The following is a 17,948-nucleotide window of genomic DNA, read 5'->3' as shown; positions in this document are numbered from 1 at the left end:
CCTTCCTTCATTCCTTCACAATACATGAACTGGTGAGCAAGAAAGACAGGTAACAAAAAGGAGATCTTAAAAGTACGGAGATTTCATAAAGGAGCTAGAACGGAGAATTAAAAATCCATTGTCACCACATCTAAGAGTTCACCAGTACAACAGTATGACTTTGTTTCTTTTATTGAAATAGTAGCTTTTATCCAGAGGGCAAATATAGAAAAACTTTGCTAGAAGCTGGTTTTTAGTTTTCAGTCTTATTTATTTTGTGTGGGGGGGGGGTGGAAGCCAGGGCCTCATGAACACTAGGCTAGTGTTCTCCCTGAGCTACATCGCCAGCCCTTTCAGTCTTTTTATTTTGAGGCGGGGTCTTGCTAAGTTGCCCAGCTGGCCTGGAATTGGGAATCTTCCTGCCCCTGCCTCTTGAGTGACTGGGCTTAAGCATCGGTGGAGGAAAACTTCAAGCACACACAACGGCCCAGTTTTAGAGTGTGGGATTTGCTGGTGGTAGCGGTACAGCCACCAGCTCTCCAGTTTCAGAACTACTCACCACCCCATGAAATCCTTCCCATCCCTGCTACCTCCGGTCGCCCCTGACAGCAGTTTTCTCCGTGTGTGGGATTTGCTGCTCGGGGCGCATCCTGTAGCAGGAATGGTACCAGGGGTGACTTTGTGGCTGACTTCTCTAACTGAACGTGTTTCTAGCAGCCCATTGTATTTGCATCGCAGAAAGGAGAAAGGGAGGAGTGACCACACTTCTTGCTTTCCTGGACGAGTACCTCACGCGGGACGGGAGGAAGGCTGTGCGGTTGCGTCCCTGCGCCACCGCTGACCGCCGGCCGCTCTTCTTTCCCCAGCACGACTGCGAGTACTGCCAGTACCACGTCCAGGCGCAGTACCGGAAGCTCAGCGCCAGGCGGGCCGATCTGCAGTCCACTTTCTCGGGAGGACGAATTCCGAAGAAGTTTGCCCGCAAAGGCCCCAGCCTGAAGGAGCGGCTGTGTCAGGACGGTTTTTACTACGGAGGAATTTCCTCCCAGTCTTACGCGGCCTCCATGTAAGTCCCCAGGCTTCTCTCCAGGGCGGGGTCGCGCTTGCCTTCCAGGAGCAAGCCTGCTGCCCGGGCCGTGCCTGACTCCACATACTGGCCGGGTTCTCTCTGCGCTTGCGGGCCGCCCGGACCGCTTTCTCCTCGGGGACGGAAGGGACAGTCTTCGGGTGAGTCCTAACCTGTGGCCCTTCGCGCAGAGCCCAGGCTCCCCGACTTCATCTGACTCTGGCGGCTGAGTCAGCAGCGCTCCCGTCCTGGGGCCGTTCCGCGACGTCCAGGCCAGGCTGCAGACTTCTCAGAACCCGGACTTAATCTTATGGACTCCTCCAGGGAGGGAGGGACAGTCGACCCAGGGCAGGCACCACGGTGCGATTCTGGGGCTTTCAGCCCGGGGAGGCCCGCACAGGTGACCAGTGACCTTGCCACCGGCCTCTAAGGGCCACGCCTGAGCCTGTGACAGGCAGGACCTGGGCCGGGAGCTGTAGAGCTGTAGTCCGTCTGGGGACAACAGATTTTGTTCCTATGCAACAGAACCTGGCCAGGCGGCCTCGCACTAACTGCGCATTGTGCTTGGTAATGTCAAGCACGTACATCCAATTTAGAAGAATTTCTTTATTTTTCCAAACTGTTGGAAGCAAGACACATTATTTTTTTTAATAAAGAATATGTAATTCAAACAAAAGGAGAAAATAAAGACCATCTATAACCCTTAAAAACTTAGTTTTTTGGTACATGTTTCTAGTGTTTGGATTTTTAAAAAAATATGTACACTTTTTGATATCATATGAGTGCGTGTGTGTATATATATAATTAAATTTTTTAATTTTTTATTTTTTTGGTACAAGGGATTGAACTCAGGACCTTGCGCCTTCGAGGCAGGCACGGCACCACTGAGCTAAATCCCTGGCAATATCATATGTATATTTTTAACCCCCCCGCCCCCATTTTCCACATAAAATAATGTTTTCCTTGTCAAATATTCACTTAGGTCATTTTTTTTTTTTTTTTTTTTTTTTTTTTTGGTACTGGGGATCGAACTCGGGTCCTTGTGCAGCAGGTGGCAAAACCACTGAGCTAAATTCCCAGCCCCATTCACTTAGGTCATTTTTATCAGCTATATAATCTTCCTTTATGTGAGTCTGTCAAACACCTCCCCATGGATGAGCATTAGTGGTATTTCTAAGAACATCATTGATTAAGCTATAGTTAATATCCTATATTTTACACAGTCCTTCGTTTTTTGTTTGTTTGTTTTGGTACCAAGGATCTAACATCTAACTCAGGACCTGGCACTTGCAAGGGAGACAGCAGCACCACTGAGCTAAATCCCAGCCCCATTTTTTTTTTTTTTTTTTTTTTTTAAAGATAGGGTCTCACTCTCTAATTCAGGCTGGCCTTGAACCCACTGTGTGGCCCAGGCGGCCCTCAACTCATGGTGATCCTCCTGCCTCTGCCTCCTGAGAGCTGGGATGATGGGCGTGCACCACCATGCCTAGCTAGTCTTTAGTTATTTTAAGATAGATTTCTAGACTTCTAAATCAAACAGTTAGCATATTTTTTATTTCTTCAGCCTTTTCAGAATGGCCTGGAGCAAGTTTGTAGTTTGCCTCTTGTGCTTCCTTTGCGCATAAACCGCCTCTGCAGGCCCTGGGATGGGCAGAGCCTGCTTCCTGGTGCTCTGGGGAACTTTGGTGGTTGGTATAAATGCCTGAGTATTTATTTCTCTGCCTTCTTTACTCATCAGAGCTTGGAGTTCAGTGATCCCATTTCCTGGGGGTGGCTCTTGTCATTTCAGTGCAGCGGCTGTTGCTCCCAAAAAGAAGATTCAGACCACTCTGACCAACCTGGTTGTGAAAGGCACCAACTCCATCATTCAGGAAGCACGGCAAAAACTCGGTACCTTTCTTTCTTCATCTGCATTTCTTTCTCCAGTTCAAAAATGCAGTATTTGTGATTGAGGATGACTGTCACACACACTCTACATGATGACTGTCCACTCCTCAACTGCTTAGTGAATAATGTGACCTTGGCTGAAGGCATCAAACCTGGGGGCAGGACCTGAAGGGAAAACAGCATGTGGGTCTAGCTGTGTCTTCATTTTGTACACTTTCTGAAGTTTCTTAATGTATCTGTGTCAGACTCTTGATATCCAGCATTAGAATCAGTGGTATCAGGCTCCTGGGCAATCCTCTCCAGATATTTTCCCTTTTGTAAGAATAGCCTAGGTCAGGACGTGCCAGCCCACCCTGTACCTGCAGTCCTGGTAGTGACGAGGGCCTAGCAGGAGCCCTTAGCCACCTTGCACATTCCAGAAGTACTGTAGGAAATGACCCCGCAGATCTTAGGTGCTTAGTATTCTAATCATTACTGGAAATAGAATACACTCAAATACCCGTGCAGTCCTGCCAATCTGATGTTAAAGTTACAGGTTCTTTATTTCTCTTGGCGTTCCATCTGGTTCATTTACAAATGACTAAATTCCAAGTGCAGAGTTTAAAAAGTAATACATCACATGACATCAAATGATCGGAATTTTGAGTCCTGTAACACTGGTGTCTCCATGTCCCAGGAATACCACAGAAGAGCTTGTCTTGCTCCGAGGAGTTCAGGGAACTGATGGACCTGCCAACATTTGGAGCCAGAAACTTGAAACATTTAGCCAAAGCCAGGACTTCAGGTACAGTCAGCTTGCCTGGCCGTGGTGCGTGTGCCAAGTTGCCTCGCCTCTGGGAGAACCCCTCAGTTTGGGCTTGTGTTTTAGGGACCCCGGGGAGCCCACAGCCTGCCATTCAGTCTGTCTCAGCATCAGCCCTCCTGAAGCAGCAGAAGCAGCAGATGTTGGAGATGAGGAAGAGGAAATCCGAAGAAATACAGCGACGGTAAGAGGAGCAGACCTAACATTCGTTTAGAAATCCTCCGAATATCTTACTAGATTTCAGAAATATGACTTGATATTTAGGTTGGCTACGTTTTTGTCACAACCTACACAGCATCGAGGGCTAAATGCTTCTAAGGTAGCCTAGTGACTCCTGAGACCAGATGGTCCAGATGAGAATAGTTAATATCACCGTGGACAAGAGGAGTGAAATGTGAAGAGAGTTGTTGGGTAAGAAGAATGCGTGTGTTCACCTGTGTGGCTCTTGTTTCTTAGTTTTGCCAGTTAGGTTTCTAAATACAGGCAAAACCAGTGCGTAGATTATTGTTGTTCAGGTAAATGAAGCACTAAAAATATAATCACTGTAGAAGCAAAATCAGGTAGAAGTGGAAGTGGAAGGTGGACAAATCAAAGATTCCCTGAGCCCAGGTTCTGTGAGTGATGATAAAAGCCACTGTTTGCACGTGCTTATCATGCACAGTGCTGTCCACTCCATGAGTACAGCGCCTCACTCGGCCTCAAGGTGACTGCAGGGAGTCACTGTCCTGGTGTTTCAAGTGGTGTACTGGGAGGCCTGAGAGCCGGTACATGACCAAGCAGACTCCAGCTCACACCTGTTCTACTCCAGGGTTTAACCACTGAGCCTTCCCACTTCTGGGAAAAGTAAAGTCAGTGAAAAGCCAAGAGGACAGTCTCTTGGAAAATAAGAGAATGGGTTTGTTCTCGGGCAGATTAGTTTGGGATGTTTATAAAGATATTTGTGCCTCCAAGTATATATTTCTATAATATGGAAATGGAAATGTATATGTATATATATGGGGTTGTGGCCTCTGTGGAGAATAGAGAGCACCTGTCAGAAAGCAGTACAGTTTGTCTCACACTCTTTCTGCCCTACAGAGTAGCTACTGAGCAAGAGAATAGTTGCAGCAGGTAAGGCAAGGAGAGACTGATTGGGGCTGGCATTTTTGATCTCTAGTTTTCAAGGCTGATTAAATTCTACCTAGGTCTTATTTTCAAGGAAACATGGGTAGTTACTTTCTCATTGCTGGGACAAAATTCCCAACACCCACAAGTTAAAGGAGGGAAGGTTTATTTGGCTCACAGCTTGTAGAGGTTTCAGTCCATAGCTGGCTGGCTCCAAGGCAGGGTGACATGGCAGAGGAGCATCGCAGAGGAGAAACAGTCCATGGCAGGCAGGCAGGAAGCAGTGCAACTTCCTTTGCCTTTACATTGCATCCAGGCCATAAGCCTGTTGGTTGGTGCCACCCACACCCAGGTGGGTCTTCCCTCTTCAGCAAGTCCATCATCCACACCCAGAACCATGCTAAACCCATCAATGGACCAATCCAGTGTCACACCCATGATCCAGTCACTCCCAGAGCCCCACCTACGGGCACATGAGGCTTTGGGGTGACATCTGGCTATAAGCCATAACACAGTCTGACATTTTTCAGAATTTTATTAGCTAAACAAGTCATATCTGTGTTTGATAGTTTGTAAAGTCACCCTACGGCTTGGAAGAGAGCATTCATTAGTGAAAAGGTACTGAGCTGGGTCTGTCACTAGGAACAATGTGATCAGGCCTTGGTGTCATCATTTCTTAAATGAGAAGTTTAGACCAGTTGATTTCTCAAGTTTACCATTTTTAAATACAGTGGCCCCTGGAGTTAAACTGTCCTGACATACAAACACCTTGCATCACAACCACAATTTTAGCTTTAACTTATAACCAAAGTCTTGAGTTATGACCCGAATGCCAGGTGCCGGTGCTTCCAGATGGTCTCAGATACAGATTTAACCCTTAAGAGTCCCCGAAGGAACATTACAACATCCTTTCCTGTGTGGGGTTAACTGAGGAATCCCGGGCCAGTGTCTCTCTAAGGACACTGAGATCTGCCTGAACATGGAAGAGAGACTTTGAAGACTGTGTAGAGGAGCCTGAGTTACAACCAGCCCTTGTGAACAAATTGAGTTCATAAGTTGAGGGTCCATTGTAGCTCTTAAAGCAGCATAACATAATTACCGTAACTGTAATTGGTTACAGTGCCTTTCTGTTACAGACTTCCAGACATAACTTGTGCATTATTTCTTCCCAGGAGAGCAAACTAAAATGCAGAGGGATTCAGTGAGGTCCCAGACCTGCTCAGCGGCTAGGATCCCCTACACCCCACTTCAGGTCTGCTGTGTAGGAGATGCCTGTTACCATTTAGTAAAGCCTTTTAGTAAAACAGTATTAGTTCTAAAGAATTCTAGCTTACTCAATGGAAATGCGGTTGACACACGAGTGAGTAAAGCTAGTATTGTTGTTAGTGTGAGCCAAGTCCATTGATTCACCAAAGAGGGGAAATCATTTTACCAGTTAGCTGGTGGGCTGCCTGGAGTCTCCCATCCCCTTTGAGTTCTGGAGTTTCATCTGTGTAGAACCTTGTGTACATTTTGTTACTGCGTATTTTCTTCTTTTTTTTATACATATTTCTTTAAAGATTTCTCCAAAGCTCAAATGAAGTTAGGAAGCCAGAGGTGCCAAGCTCATCCCGACAGCTGCCTGCCCAGTCTCCGCGAACTGGCGCTGAGTTCCCCGCACCGGAAGGAACCACCACCCCACGGATGCCCAAGCTGGGCCGTGGTGTCACGGAAGGGGACGATGTTCTGTTCTTTGATGAGGCTCCACCACCAAGACCAAAGCTGAGTGCGCTAGCAGAAGCTAAAAAGGTAACTGGCTTCTCTTTATCACTTGACTTCAGTGAGACACAGCTCGAGCTTCAAACTGCACTTACAGCCAGCAAAGACACCTAGCAGCTATTTACCCATCCTGCTAAGTAGAGTGGAAGTGATTTTAAAGGATAACAGTGTCAACATAATACCTTTAGTTTAATCCAAGAAAGTCGGAGCCTTCATCTCCGCAGGCAAAGGCGACGTCCTCCAGGAAGATGTAGCGATGTAGCGTTACAGCAGAGCCATTGAGGTATGAAAACTTCTTGGAATTGTTGGGGCCGGACTGTAAGACGGTGGTGTGCAGAACCCCTCTTTAGGCCTGGGGGTCTCAGTGGTGGAGCGCTTGCCTAGCACTGGGTTCCATTCCCAGTGCGGAAAAAAAAGTCCCTCAAAGGCGATGTTACCCCGGGGTCGCCTGCTGACAGACGGAAGTTGCTCTGGCTGAAGTGGGGATGGAGCACCCAGAACCTGCTTGTCTCCTTTCTGGGTCTCTTCATGGAGTCCTCTGCTTTTCTCTGTATATAGCTATCCACGAATTGGCACTCTGTGCCCCACCTCGGGCACTAGGCATCATGGTGATACCAGTGATGATAATGGTCAGCTGCACACACTTCTTAACACTTCTCTAGGCCTGTGATGTTTGCCTCCGAGCTGTTTGCTAAGCACCAGTATATGCTTTGCATGTATTATCTTATTCCACCCACACAACCACCCCCTTGAAAAGACATTGTCGTCACCCCATATTATTATAATTATTTTGTTTTTGCTTTTGGTTTTTCTGAGATAGGGTCTCGCTATATAGTTCAGGCTGGCCTTGAACCCACTGTGTAGTCCAGGCTGGCCTCAAACTCATGGTGATCCTCCTGCCTCAGCCTCCCAAGTGGTGGGATTGCAGGTGTGCACCACCATGCCCAGCTCCCCCATTGTATAAATACAGAAACTGAGGTTGGTAAAAGAAGTAATTTACCTGCACTGGCAAACCCGTCAAGACTAGAGCTAGAATTGTATTCTGTGTTTGATTTGAAAAATTCCAAAATGGGCTTGTGGTTCCCATATAGAGCTAGAACTGCAGTTTAGCTGATGTGAAGCTGTTTATATTAGATTTAAATAAACTGAAACTTTATTCATCATCAGCTTACAGACTTTTATCTTCTGTGCTACTGAGTTTTAATAATCGTGTTAATCACGTTAGGTGAACAGCCAGGCTCCACCATCTGGAGGGGACTCGGGGCTGTTGGTACCAGTCTCATCTTTTCAGTTCTTACTTCCCTCTCTTCTGTTTTTCCTAGTTAGCTGCTGTTGCCAAATTAAGGGCAAAAGGCCAAATTCTTACAAAAACAAATCCGAACAACATTACAAGGGAGCAGAAGAACCCACAGGATGTACAGGAAGTAAAAGAACGAGTAGAAAAGAACAACACCTGTTCTCCTGAAGGTACTGCAGTGGGCGAGAGAGCCCATCGATGAGGGGATGTCCCAAACCGTAACCAGCACCCTAATATCAAGCCATTCTTTCTCGTGTGTTCCCTCTGTAGAATGTGTAAGTAGGATGTTTTGTTGTTGTTTTGCTTGCTATGTATCAGGTTGGCCTTAAACTCACTACGTAGCCCAGGATGGCCTTGAACTCAATGGCAGTCCTCCTGCCTCAGGCTCCCGAGTGCTGGGATTACAGGCCTGCGCCCCCACACCCTGCCTAAGTGGATTTCTGCAATTTGAGCTGATTGTGGGTTTTTTTGGTGGAGGAGCTCAAACTCAGGACCTTGCCCTTTCGAGGCTGGCGTGCTGCCACTGAACTAAATCCCCGGCCCATTCTGATTGTGTTTTTATAATCACATTAAATTGAAATGAAGTTTTGCACAATCTGAAGTTGTGAAAAGGATTTCCCGTTGGATCTTTGCATATACATGTTGGTGTGAAGAGTTCGCTTTGAAAGAAATAGAATTCTGTTTTAAATTGCTCTGTTTTTATTTATTTATTTATTTATTTAATTTTTTTGGCACTGGGGATTGAACTCGGGTCCTTGCGCTTGCGCAGCAGGTGGCAAAACCACTGAGCTAAATCCCTGGCCGTGTTTTTATTTTTAAAACTCTGAAGTTGGCGATGTCATTTTAAAATTAGTTTATAAGTAGTATTTTTCCTGTTGCTATCTATCATCATCACCGGCTCCCTGTGTTAAAGGTGGAAAAGAGATTCTGGTCCAGTGGTCGGGTCTGCCACTGTTGCACACTCTCGGCTCAGGCCTCTGCTCACTTCTGGAGAACCCTCTGCTTGTGCCCATGTGGGGTCCCTCGAGGTTGAAAGGGCCCTGAGCAGAGAAAGCCAGCTCGGGAGGAGGGTGAGGGGTGCGGACACTGGCCTCCCGCTCCTCTGTGATGCTCTTCTCTCTGCGTAGCTGAGGATGAGTTAGAGCCTGCAAAGAAAAAGAGGAGAGAGCAGCTTGCCTACCTGGAGTCTGAGGAATTTCAGAACATTCTGAAAGCGCAGTCAAAGCACACAGGCATCCTGAAGGAGGTGAGAACCCTCGAGACCAGCAAGGTGTCAGTGCCTTCAGACCTGAGCTGCTTTGCTGTGGGACTGAGTCTGTTATTTACCTGAGCCCAGCGGTAGCTGCCTCGAAGTGTGTTTGGGTTGGCTTTGAAGAGCAGGAACAGCTCCAATGGATGTTACCTTTGCTTTTGTCCTTGCACTGAAGAACAGCAATTGATTTATTATTATTTAAAAGACCCCACTGTTATAAAAATGTTTGCGTGTAGTTGGGGCTGTGAACTAATGTTTAAAAGGCTAAGTACTGCTTACTATGCCCACTTACATATTTTTGTATTCCCATTTCAAATGCTCTAAATCAGTAGTTAACTCCACCACTCCTTATACCCCTTTTAAATAACAAATACTTTCTGGTTTGCTTTGTTTTATGTGAGACAGGGTCTTGCTATGTAGCTCAGGCCCAGCAATCTTCCTGCCTCAGCCTCCTGAGTGCTGGGATTACAGCAGGCGTGCACTGTCCCACCTGGCAGTGACAAATACGTGGGGTTGTTATTGTCTTGCAATAAAGCACAGAGAAAGTATAAATTATACTAGTAATCTAAAAATTATCAATGTAATATGCTGACTGATGTAAGTAATGAAAAAGGAAGAACATTGATGATAAAAGTAAGTATTTCATTATGTAATACTTGGGCACAAACTATCTTAGAAGAAATAATGAAATAGCTGGAGCTTAGACTTATAAGAGCAGAAATGAGGACTCATGTAGGAAACTGAGGTACCAGAGCCCTACTTCTTTGGTAATGGTGATTGTTCTGAAAACCAGTGAGATGTCCTGGGAAACCAAAGTGCAGCCGTCCCTCAGTGTACACCGGAAGTGCTCCATTGGGCTCTCGGGACATTCAGTGTAAATTACAACCATGCAGGAAGTTTGCAGTGTTGTATAGGAAGCAGTTGGGCTCGGGGGTGACTGCCAGGTTTCTCACTCGCACGGGTCATCCTGTGAGACACACAGCGGTGTGCAAGTCCCGTGTGGTGCAGGGCACCAGTCTGTCCACTGCCACAGTGTGGTGACCCCACCCTGGCTACCGATCGTGACCCTTGGCTAGCAGAACAGTGCTTATGCAGCTTTGCAGACTGCCCCTTGGTGGCCATTGGTGTTCCCACCTAGTACCACTAGTCCTGGTGACCTGCCCTTTTGATTCGGAAGTGACAAGACAGGTTTGTTTTTAGTTTTTTTATGTTTACTTATTTTGTCTTTGGTACTGGGAGTTGAACCCAGCGTCTTTACACTGAGCTAAATCCTCAGTTACTTTGTTAAATTTTTGATTTTGAAACAGTGTCTTACTAAGTTGCCCAGGCTGGACTCAAACGTGCAGTCCTCTTGCCTCAGCCTCCCAGAGAGCGGGAATTACAGGTGTGTGCCACTGCACCCAGCTAAGGAAACAGTTTATGAACCTGGAGAGATGGGAGACGCACCCTGCAGGGTGGAAAGCTAAGCTCCCTCCTCTTGTGGCCACCAAGGGCACCAGGCCATCTTGTTTGCGCGGCTGCACTAACTCCAGAGCTGTGCTCACTGTGTGCTGCCCTCATCCTTACTCCCTGTTGTTCCTGACCCCAGGGAGTTCTGCTGCCTGTGCTGGATCCAGAGACCAGTGCCTAACCAGGCGAGCCATTGTCCCTGGGGGGCTTGCCACCCTTCCCTGTGGGAGCCTGTATTGGGACAGCCAAAGACAATGCCTTTTCGTGCATGCTGGACCCGATGACCCTGTTAATACTGTGTGTGGTGCTGGGCACAATGGTGCACACCTGTGATCCCAGCTACTCGGGAGGCTGAGGCATGAGGGCTGTGAGTCTGCGGTCAGCCTGGGCAACGCACGTAGCAAGACCCTGTCTTAAAATTTAAAAAGATCTGGGATGTGGCTCAGTGGTAGAGCACTTGCCTAACAGATGTGAGGCTCTGGGTTCAATCTCTAGCACTGCAAAAACATAATAGTAATGTTAGTGGTTTTTATTTGTATTTAGTGTTTTAAGAATCACCAAGCACTTTCGTGCCTCCCCGCCACATTTTAAGGGTTCTTTGTTTTGCAGTTTATTGAGGTACTGTCTAGGGTCCTCTGACTTCTAGCTTGTCTCTTTGGTTATTAATGAACTGAATTATTGGAGTAATTATTAAATTGTTCTTACTGAACTGCCTGAACCTATCTTGGATTTGGTTCAATTATTCATGTGTGTTTCATCATTCAGGCTGAGGCTGAGCTCCAAGAACGCTATTTTGAGCTACTGGTAAAAAAAGAACAAATGGAAGAAAAGATGAGAAACATCAGAGAAGTGAAATGTCGCGTGGTGACCTGTAAGACGGTGAGTGAGAGACAGAGTCTCGAACTTGGCAGGGCTGTGTCAGTCAGCTTTCCGCCACTGTGACAAATACTGGAGACAGACAACATAAGGAAAGGTTTATTTTGGCTCACGGTTCCAGAGGTTTCAGTTCATAGTCAGCTCCATTGCTTCTAGGCCCATGGCAGGCAGAAACATGATGGAGGGCCTGACCAAAGAAAGTTGCTCACCTCATGGCCCCCAGGAAGTAGAGAAAGGGGGAAAGAGTCAGAGAAAGGGTCAGGGACAAGATATAGTCCCCACAGTCACACCCCATGATCCACTCCCTGCAGCTAGACCCCAGCTCCTGTTCACATTACCTCCCAATAATATCAGCAAATTATGGTCTCACAAGTAGATTACTCCACTTGATACATTAGAGCCTTCATGATTCAGTCCCTTCACCAAAACCCATCCACAATAAAGGCCTCAACAAACCCTTTGGGGCATACTTTTGATCCAAACCATAAAGAGAACATTAAGGATCTGTGAAATGTAGGATTGTGTCTCCGTCATTTATCAGGAGGTTGGAAAACAAACAGCCTGGGATAGACAAGGATCAGGCTCTGCCTGACCCAGCCTTGGTGTTCTGGGCTGGGGCATTGGCAGAGGAGGTTCTCTGTTTGACCACAGCTCCCAGTGTGGAGATTGTGTAACCTCCGTTCCCCTTGGCTGCCGGATCTCAGTGGTTCTTAGCGTTCTGTCTCAGATTCTGACACCTTGGTCCAACAAGCATAGCCCCTGAGCCCCGGGATGCACTTCCCATCCCACGCGGTAATCGCCCACTCTTGGCTCTTAAGCTGCCAAATTGAATCTCCAGTCCGAATGCAAATTGTATTACTGTCTGTATTTGTAGAACTCTTATCCCAAATCTGTTACAGAATTCCAAATTCTCTATTCTTTTTTTTTTTTTTTTTGGTACTGGGGATCGAACTCGGCACCTTGCGTTTGCGAGGCAGGCACCGGAACCACTGAGCTAAATCCCCAGTCCAAAATTCTCTATTCTTCAAGATTAATTTTTAAGTGGGGTGGGGGAAAGTTCTTACTGGACATACCTTCCCTTCACAGCCCGTAAGTGCACAAGAAGATGACGATTCTTGGCCTGCCCAGTATACTTTTCTCTATTCTTTGGAAAACCTTAGTTTTTCTCTTTCTTTCTTTTTTTTTTCGTGCCAAGGATGGAACTTGGGTCCTTCTGCTTGCGAGGCAGGCGGCGGAACCACTGAGCTAAATCCCCGAGTTTTTCTTATATTTGAGCTGAATGAGCTGCCCCCAAAATGTAAGGATTCCTTGCCCAAGTTTATAGTTGGGAGGACAAGTGAAGAGGATTAATCAGAACATAATTTGAAGCACAGCTCGCCATTTGCCTTTTCCCTCAGTGCCGGTTTTCACTTTGCACCTAAGGACCTGCTTGGTGTATCAGTTTTCTGTTGCTGCTGTAACAAATCACCACAAACCCAGGAGCCTAAAACATACATATGTATGTTTTGTTCTACAGAAGTTTGGGTCTCACTAGCCTAAAATCAGGGTGCTGACAGGACCACAGTCTTTCTGGAGGCTCTGGGAAGAGTCTGTTTCCTTGCCTTTGTCAGCTTCTAGAACCCTCCTCTTGGACAGCTCCCTTCTCATCTTTAGAACCAGCAACAGCAGCTCAGACTCTCAGCACATCACCCTGGTTTCCTTCATGCCTCCTTCAGCTTTTAAGGACCCTTTACATTGGGCCCAGCCAGATAAGCTGAGGTCATATCCATGTCTTAAAATCAGTAAGTTATACCAGCTCCCCACTGTGGATGTAATCATGTACTGCAAATATGTAGCAATAAAAAATTTAAATTTTTTTAAATCACTGAATTAGGAACCTTAATTCCACCTACCATCTTAGTTCTCCTTTGCCATATAACACACCAGTCTCCAATTCCAGGAAATAGGGTACATTTAACTTCCGGGGACCGCTATCCTGCCTGCTGTGGCGGACACTCCACTGTGCTCTGCATCTTCTGAGGTTGTCTAGAGCAGTTAATCTGGGCCCAATGTGATGACCAGAATTACAGGCCTTCTCCTGGTGCCTGTTGACACCTCTTCTGCCATTTCTTATTCTCTTCAGTCCTTTTGAAGATCAGAATTAAAAGTGAATTATGTAGTCCCGCTGTCTTGGTTTTATTGTTTATGAAATAGGATGAATAATAAGCTTAAATCCTTTTCAGAGATCTTGTAGTAAAAAATCAAAGAGCTACCGATCGGCCTCCCTCTGAAGCACCAAGCCTCCTGACCCAGTGATTAATGCCCAGTATTCTGTAATGAGCCCAGCTTAAGCTGTTGAGAAGTCTCCAGTGCTCTTCTTCTTTGGCCCTTGCTGTCATCTTTGTGTCACAGATGCCACTGGGTTTTGTGCCTGACCAGAAAGTGGGGCACACGTCAGAAGAAACGGTCTTGGTGTGAGGAAGGTCAGAAAAGTCACTGCTGTCCCAGCAGCTGCACGACGAGGGCCCACGTGGCCCGCAGTGACCTGGCAGGCTCAGAGGAGAGGTTGTCTCCAAGTCTGCCCTTCCAAGCCCCTCACTGGCTGTGTGGTTTGCCTTGACCTGCAGTGCGCCTACACCCACTTCAAGCCTTTGGAGACCTGCGTCAGTGAGCAGCATGACTACCACTGGCACGATGGCCTGAAGAGGTTTTTCAAGTGTCCCTGCGGAAACAGAAGCATCTCTCTTGACCGGCTCCCCCAAAAGCACTGCAGGTATAAGAAGCACTGAGGGCTGGCTGTCTGTGCTGGGCAGGGTTAACCCTGGCAGTGTCCTGTGTGACGTGCCTCGCCCTTCGGCTGCTGAATCCCCTGCACATTGGCTGCTGTCGGTTCCTGGCCCGTAGTAGGTCCTTAAAAATGTTTGTTGAATAAAGAAGTAAAAAAATGTGCAGGGTGGGCTGGTGAATATATGTGGTATGATTAAAAAATAGATTTTTTTTAAAACAATAAAGGACATAGTGCCATTAATCCCCCTCAGAATACTTCCCTCTGCTTCCAACACACTTATCCCATTGTTCTTGCCATTTCTAAGGCAGTTCTGGAAGTCTTCTTTCTCGCATGTCTTCGGCTGTCGTGGCTGAAATTCACATGTTTGCCTTTCATGCTCGTTTTGACTTTGGGGAAGACCAGAAGGTGCGCGGTGCCAGATCCAGTGAGCAGGTGGCTGAGGACAGTGTTTACAAGCTGCCTTTCCATTGGCTGGCACATGGCAGCAGCGTTCTCCGTAGTTTTGACCACGCCTCATAAAGACATTCAGAAAAGAGGACTCCAGAACTGCTTTAGGAAGTGGCAAAAATGAGGGGATACATATGTTTGAAGCGAGGGAGAGTATTCTGAGAGAGTTAAAGGCAGCGTGTCTTTTATATGTCTCTCAGGTCCACTAGGCGCCCTCTTCGTCCTGTTCTTATGTCCTTTATTGCCTTCTTCACTCCCTTCCTGTCCCTCCACACCATACTCCACCATCCTCTGTGAGTCATGTTGTCCTTTTGTTTTCTTCGATTTTGCACACATTTGTGTCTCGTGTAAACAGCATGATGTCGAATGTGTCTCTGGCCTTAAATTTGCAATCCTCCTGCTTCAGCCTCCCAAGTCGCTGGGATTATAAGTACTATGTTCAGCACGGACAGTTTTTAAATACAGTTTTCTCAGTAGTTATCAGTAATTGCAGTATCTTCACATGCTTACCAGCCTGTGGAATATCCTCTTCTGTCATTTTCTGTTAATATCTTTTATTGATTTTCTTAGTGGGGTTTTTGTCTTTTCTTTATTTGTAGATGTTCCTTGGGTACTTAAGACTTTAATCCCCTATTGTGTTTTTGTTTGTTTGTTTCTTTGTTTGGTGATAATAGTGATTGAACCCAGGACCTCGCACATGCTAGGCAAGCAATCTACCTGTGTGCTATAGGCCCAGCAATCACCTGTATTTTCATTTATTGCAAATTTATTTTCCTATTTTTATTTAATTTAAATCATTAGAGACTATATTTTAACTTTATAGCTTTGCAGTCATAAAGTAGGTGTTTGTATATTGATGCTTCTCTCCAGAATAGGTGGCTAAAAATGTCATCATAGGAAGAGCTGATGTACAACAGTGGGAAAACCAGAAAAATTCTGTTCCTTAAGGATAAGCAGTGAGCGCAATTCAGATGGTAGCACAAGATGCTTTGGGGTCTGCTGGTAGTACCTGTGCTTTCATAAGAACAGTGCTTTTCTCTGGCCCTGCTCTTGGCTTTTCTTAGTGTAGAACAGACTCATCCAACGACCATCAATAAAAACCAAGTTTGCGTCCATCTGAGCAGCGTGTGTAGCCCTCAGCACCCCCATGTGCGGCTCCATCTCTGAACCCCCAAGACCATCTCTCCAGGGATTGGACCACATGTTCTTAGCATAGGACTGAACCTCAGGTCTGGCCTATAATAACACAAAGGTCGTCTTGGACAGCATCCCCGGACTGGGAAATGAACCCAGGGCCTTGACATGGAGCTACATCCCTAACACCTTTTACATTTTTAAAATTTTGAGTCAAGGTCTTGCTAAATTGCCCAGACTGTGTCAAACTTGTGATCTTCCTGCGTCAGCCTCCCAGAACGCTGGGATTACAGGCCTGCACCACCACAGCCGGCACCTCCTTGCTTGCAGGATAGTCCTCCCCATAAGCCCAGGAAGCCTGTTTTCCTTATGTGTGTGAGCCCGTACCTCACTGCTGAGTAAATCTGCCTGTTCTCTTTCAGTAACTGTGGCCTCTACAAATGGGAGCGGGATGGAATGCTAAAGGTATGTGTGCTGGGCTGCTTTCTGTTACTATAATGAAATAAGTGCCTGAGACAACTTACAGAGAGGAAAGGTTTATTTGGGCTCTTTTGCCTTTGGGCCTCTGGCCCATCCTGGTGGAAACATGGAAGAGATCCCCTTAAAGGGTGAGTCCCCAGGGACCCAGAGGCCTCCTACTGTGCCTGACCTGTCAGAGGTCCCACGCCCTTCCAGTTCGAGAAACGGAGTGAAGCCTTCAGCACATGGGCCTGGGGAGGAACATTCCTGATCCGAACTAGAACACCATGCCATTTACCTAATTTTAGTGGACCAGGCAAATAATATTAAACCAGTTTCTTACTAAGGTACTCTCATTTTTTCTAGGAAAAGACTGGTCCAAAGATAGGAGGAGAAACCCTGTTACCGAGAGGAGAAGAACATGGCAAATTTCTAAACAGCCTTAAATGAGCCTACCTGCCGACACTGTCCCACAGTCTACCTTGATTCCTGGATGGGAAAAGCAAGGGATCGGCTCTGGCGTGCCCATATTCCTGACCACCACCTCCCGAAACAAGTGCTCGTTAAGCCCGTAACTCCACCTCTGCTTCCTCCACTACGTTTGATACCAACTTTAACGCTGGCGCGCAGGTGGAAAATCAAGATACCATGGCCTTTCCTGTTCTTCCTACAGATGACTGACTACCTTACCGCATTCACAGAGTTTGGCCGGAATACCAGAAGGAGAAAGGCAGCCGGGGTCTCTTGGATATAGAGCGTGCGTTCCTTGCTCACAATAAAGTGACACCCAGAGCCAAAAGCATTAATTTAGCTTAATTCTCACCCTTAGTTAGGTTAACTTCTGGTCTTTGTTTTGTTTTGTATAAACTGAGGAAGATCAGACCAAATGATCTTGAAATGTATCTTTCAGCCCTGAAATTCTACTGATATAACTTATTTCCATCTGCAGATACATTTCTACTATGATCACTGCCCTCACTATTATGTTGAGATACTGATATCAGGAGCTAGGTTCCTTCTTTCTGTCCTGTTATCTCAGTTTTGCTCTTTGAAATTGATCAAGTCACTAAACAACATTGCCCGTATTTATTTATATATAAAGAGGAGTCTCTGCTCTTATAATATTGTAGACCTCTAATGCACAAACCTAAAATCTCATTATTTGTACAAATGAATTTATTTCAACATGACATAAAGAAACTTTGACACCTCTAACCAAAACAGGTACAAAATTTAACATGCTGTGAAACATGCTGTTAAACTCAGAAACTACAAAGACAGCATCTCATGGAGTTTGGGGGTTGCAGATGTAGTTTATTATATACAGCAGGAATTTTGAAGGTCAAACACAATGGAAATTAAATCAATAAAAATTTATAGGAGATTCCTTGGCCTGGACTACCTGATTCTCCAAATACCGTTTGACTTCCATGAATGCTGGGACCACCTAAAGGTTGGATACATTGGTAGGATTATTGTTCTGGAATTTGTACTCTAGCTGGAAATTGTTTTCTTCCAAGAGGGCTTTATGTTAGGGACATAACACATATGAGAGGCCATTATAGCAGAGCGTTGATCTAGGTTTTCAAGAGCCAGAAATAAAGTCTACATGCCTTAAGATTTCATAAAATTCAGCTCTGTATAGACAGAAGGTGCTGCATCTGACCTTTG

At 46.2% G+C, this 17,948-nt stretch overlaps 1 protein-coding gene across 8 annotated transcripts in view; it reads left to right on the top strand.

Annotated features, from left to right (window-relative positions):
- The window catches only part of Mcm10 (minichromosome maintenance 10 replication initiation factor), a 37,731-nt gene extending 20,070 nt beyond the window's left edge, over nucleotides 1–17,661 (top strand). For all 8 annotated transcript variants that reach the window (XM_087206987.1, XM_004861825.4, XM_021242027.2 and 5 more), the window contains 11 exons: nucleotides 846–1,045; nucleotides 2,835–2,935; nucleotides 3,609–3,716; nucleotides 3,801–3,918; nucleotides 6,398–6,626; nucleotides 7,919–8,063; nucleotides 9,021–9,139; nucleotides 11,360–11,473; nucleotides 14,077–14,222; nucleotides 16,241–16,283; nucleotides 16,644–17,661. In XM_087206987.1, coding sequence (XP_087063113.1) covers nucleotides 846–1,045; nucleotides 2,835–2,935; nucleotides 3,609–3,716; nucleotides 3,801–3,918; nucleotides 6,398–6,626; nucleotides 7,919–8,063; nucleotides 9,021–9,139; nucleotides 11,360–11,473; nucleotides 14,077–14,222; nucleotides 16,241–16,283; nucleotides 16,644–16,727 — 1,407 coding nt within the window. In that variant the 3' untranslated portion in view covers nucleotides 16,728–17,661. The remainder of the gene's footprint in view (nucleotides 1–845; nucleotides 1,046–2,834; nucleotides 2,936–3,608; nucleotides 3,717–3,800; nucleotides 3,919–6,397; nucleotides 6,627–7,918; nucleotides 8,064–9,020; nucleotides 9,140–11,359; nucleotides 11,474–14,076; nucleotides 14,223–16,240; nucleotides 16,284–16,643) is intronic.
- Nucleotides 17,662–17,948: the final 287 nt, after the last annotated feature.

This window comes from Heterocephalus glaber, unplaced genomic scaffold (assembly GCF_053883595.1).
Source record: "Heterocephalus glaber isolate CG9 unplaced genomic scaffold, H.glaber_assembly_v1.0 deba00000738, whole genome shotgun sequence".
In the NCBI taxonomy this organism is placed as follows: Eukaryota; Metazoa; Chordata; class Mammalia; order Rodentia; family Bathyergidae; genus Heterocephalus; species Heterocephalus glaber.
This window is presented reverse-complemented; position numbering and strand designations above follow the sequence as displayed.